Source organism: Fukomys damarensis, unplaced genomic scaffold, assembly GCF_012274545.1.
Source record: "Fukomys damarensis isolate Sample0158 unplaced genomic scaffold, DMR_v1.0_HiC HiC_scaffold_34, whole genome shotgun sequence".
NCBI lineage: Eukaryota > Metazoa > Chordata > Mammalia > Rodentia > Bathyergidae > Fukomys > Fukomys damarensis.
Genome location: NW_022900946.1, coordinates 19,837,458 through 19,839,274, shown reverse-complemented (window position 1 = coordinate 19,839,274; position 1,817 = coordinate 19,837,458). Strand labels below are relative to the sequence as shown.

Sequence of the window (1,817 nt, the reverse complement as noted above, 5' to 3'; positions counted from 1 at the left end):
AAAAAAAAAAAAAAAAAAAGAGAAGGGGATTGGATGACATTTCTTTGAAAGAACTGGTGAGGGGACAGAGGGAGATAAATGCTTCAAGCTGGCAGGATCCTAATTTATCCTGAACCCCTCGTTTTACAAGTGAACAAACGGTTCAGCAAGGAGAGTTGTCCGAAGTCCCTGTTCAAATGCAGAGTGAGAGCAGGAAGACAGAGCTCTTGAGCCCAGCAGAGCCTCCTCCCTGCCTAACATATCCTGCCCCCTGGACACTCCAGCCCTGACCCAGCTATGCACTGCCACCACCAAGACCTGATGGGCTTGGGGATTTTATGACTCGGGCACGTCTGTGTTTTCAACCTAACAGTGGGGCACAGGGCATGGGGACAGGTAAAGATCTTGATCCCTGCACGTGACGTCACATCTTGGGCGTGGTACAACTGGCCACTATGTCCCTTCCTAGTCACTGGAAAAGACTGGGGAATGGAAAAAGGCCATCTGGGTCCCCTGAGGTCTTCCCCTCCATTCCCCAGTCCTGCCTCAAAAGAGCTCACCTGTATTTCCCAGGCTGTCCCTGGGCAGTGTGGCTTCCAAAAAGGCGGAGCAGGGGCTGTTACCTGGACCCAGAGTCCCCTGTGGCAGCTCCAGGGACAAGATTGAGTCCTCAGGCTGTGACAGGCAGTTTCTGACCAGGAGCCGGCCCTGTAAGTGGCTCTCACTCTGGCTGGCGGGCTGCATGTGGCCTGGCAGGTAGAGAGCCAGGCTCCGGAGGTGGCGTAGCAGGAAATTCTTGGGTTTGCTTCCCTGGACACTGGGGCACTGCTCCTGCTGAACTCCCAGCCCCCCCTCGTAGATGTTGGGTGGTGTGTGGGGGTCGCTGGGGTGTCCTCCAGCCCAGCTCACTGCATCTGCAGAGGGAAAGTAGAAAGGTAGTGGTCAGCCAGTCTAGCATTCATGAAGAAAGCAGGCTCCTGCCTCTGAGACCCACACCTGCGGTAGGCTCTTACCATCCTACCCAGCCTCAGCTTACTCGTCTGACAAACGGGCTTGATTTCCTGCCTCTGTCCTGCTCTCACCCTCTTTACTCTTCCAACCAACATGGGCACCTAGAAAGCCTAGAACCTTAACACTGAAATCCCTTTTATCACTTCAAGCTGCTTGTGTCACCCCTTGGTGCTCCAACCCTAGAAAGTATATCCAAGTCCAGGTACAGAAGCTGCACAGTGGGCCCCAGAGGATGTGACCAGCCCAGGGTCATGGGCCCTAGATCAGTGGCCATTGCCCTTTTCTAAGCATGTATGTCCCTGAGGCTGCCCCAGTGGCTTAGGGCACACACTGGGAAAGGAGAGCATTTCTTTGGCCACTCTTCCCTGCAGCCTGGCACCTTCTCTTATTCGCAGCTCAGAGAATGCACAGACCAACTCTTCCATGGGGGGCCAGTGTGCTGGAGGGATGGCCAGGCCTTGTGTGCTAAAGGGCCCTCCTCTCCCCTGCCTAAGGGGTGGGGCTGGGGGGTCTTCTGTGGCAACTGGCTCTTATGATGTCACAGGGAAGACTAGCCTTTCTACCAGACTCACAGAGTTTGGAGAAGGATGATGTTCAAGGGAGGGGCAGGGTGAGGAGGAGGGAAAGGGAACAGGCCAAACCCCAAGGGAAATCCCTGGTTCTTCTGGCTTAGGACAGACTCCATACGATGGAGTCAACTCTGGCAGGCTGGAGAGCCATTTTATGCAGTGACCTCTTGGCATCTCAGCCTCCAAGTGTGAGGGTTTGAAATCAGGGTTTAGGGTTTGGGACAAAGACCTGGTAAAGCTTTTGAGCAGTATGATAGG

At 54.5% G+C, this 1,817-nt stretch overlaps 1 protein-coding gene across 2 annotated transcripts in view; it reads right to left on the bottom strand.

The window, feature by feature from the left end:
- CUNH16orf90 (chromosome unknown C16orf90 homolog) overlaps positions 1 to 1,489 on the bottom strand; it is a 3,708-nt gene extending 2,219 nt beyond the window's left edge. The window contains exons 1-2 of one of the 2 annotated variants that reach the window (XM_010644048.3): positions 1,322 to 1,489; positions 540 to 893 (exon numbers count right to left, since the gene is read on the bottom strand). In XM_010644048.3, the coding sequence (XP_010642350.1) occupies positions 540 to 893; positions 1,322 to 1,415 (448 nt within the window). In that variant the 5' untranslated portion in view covers positions 1,416 to 1,489. The remainder of the gene's footprint in view (positions 1 to 539; positions 894 to 1,321) is intronic. The other variant, XM_010644049.3, reaches the window with a different exon arrangement.
- Positions 1,490 to 1,817: the final 328 nt, after the last annotated feature.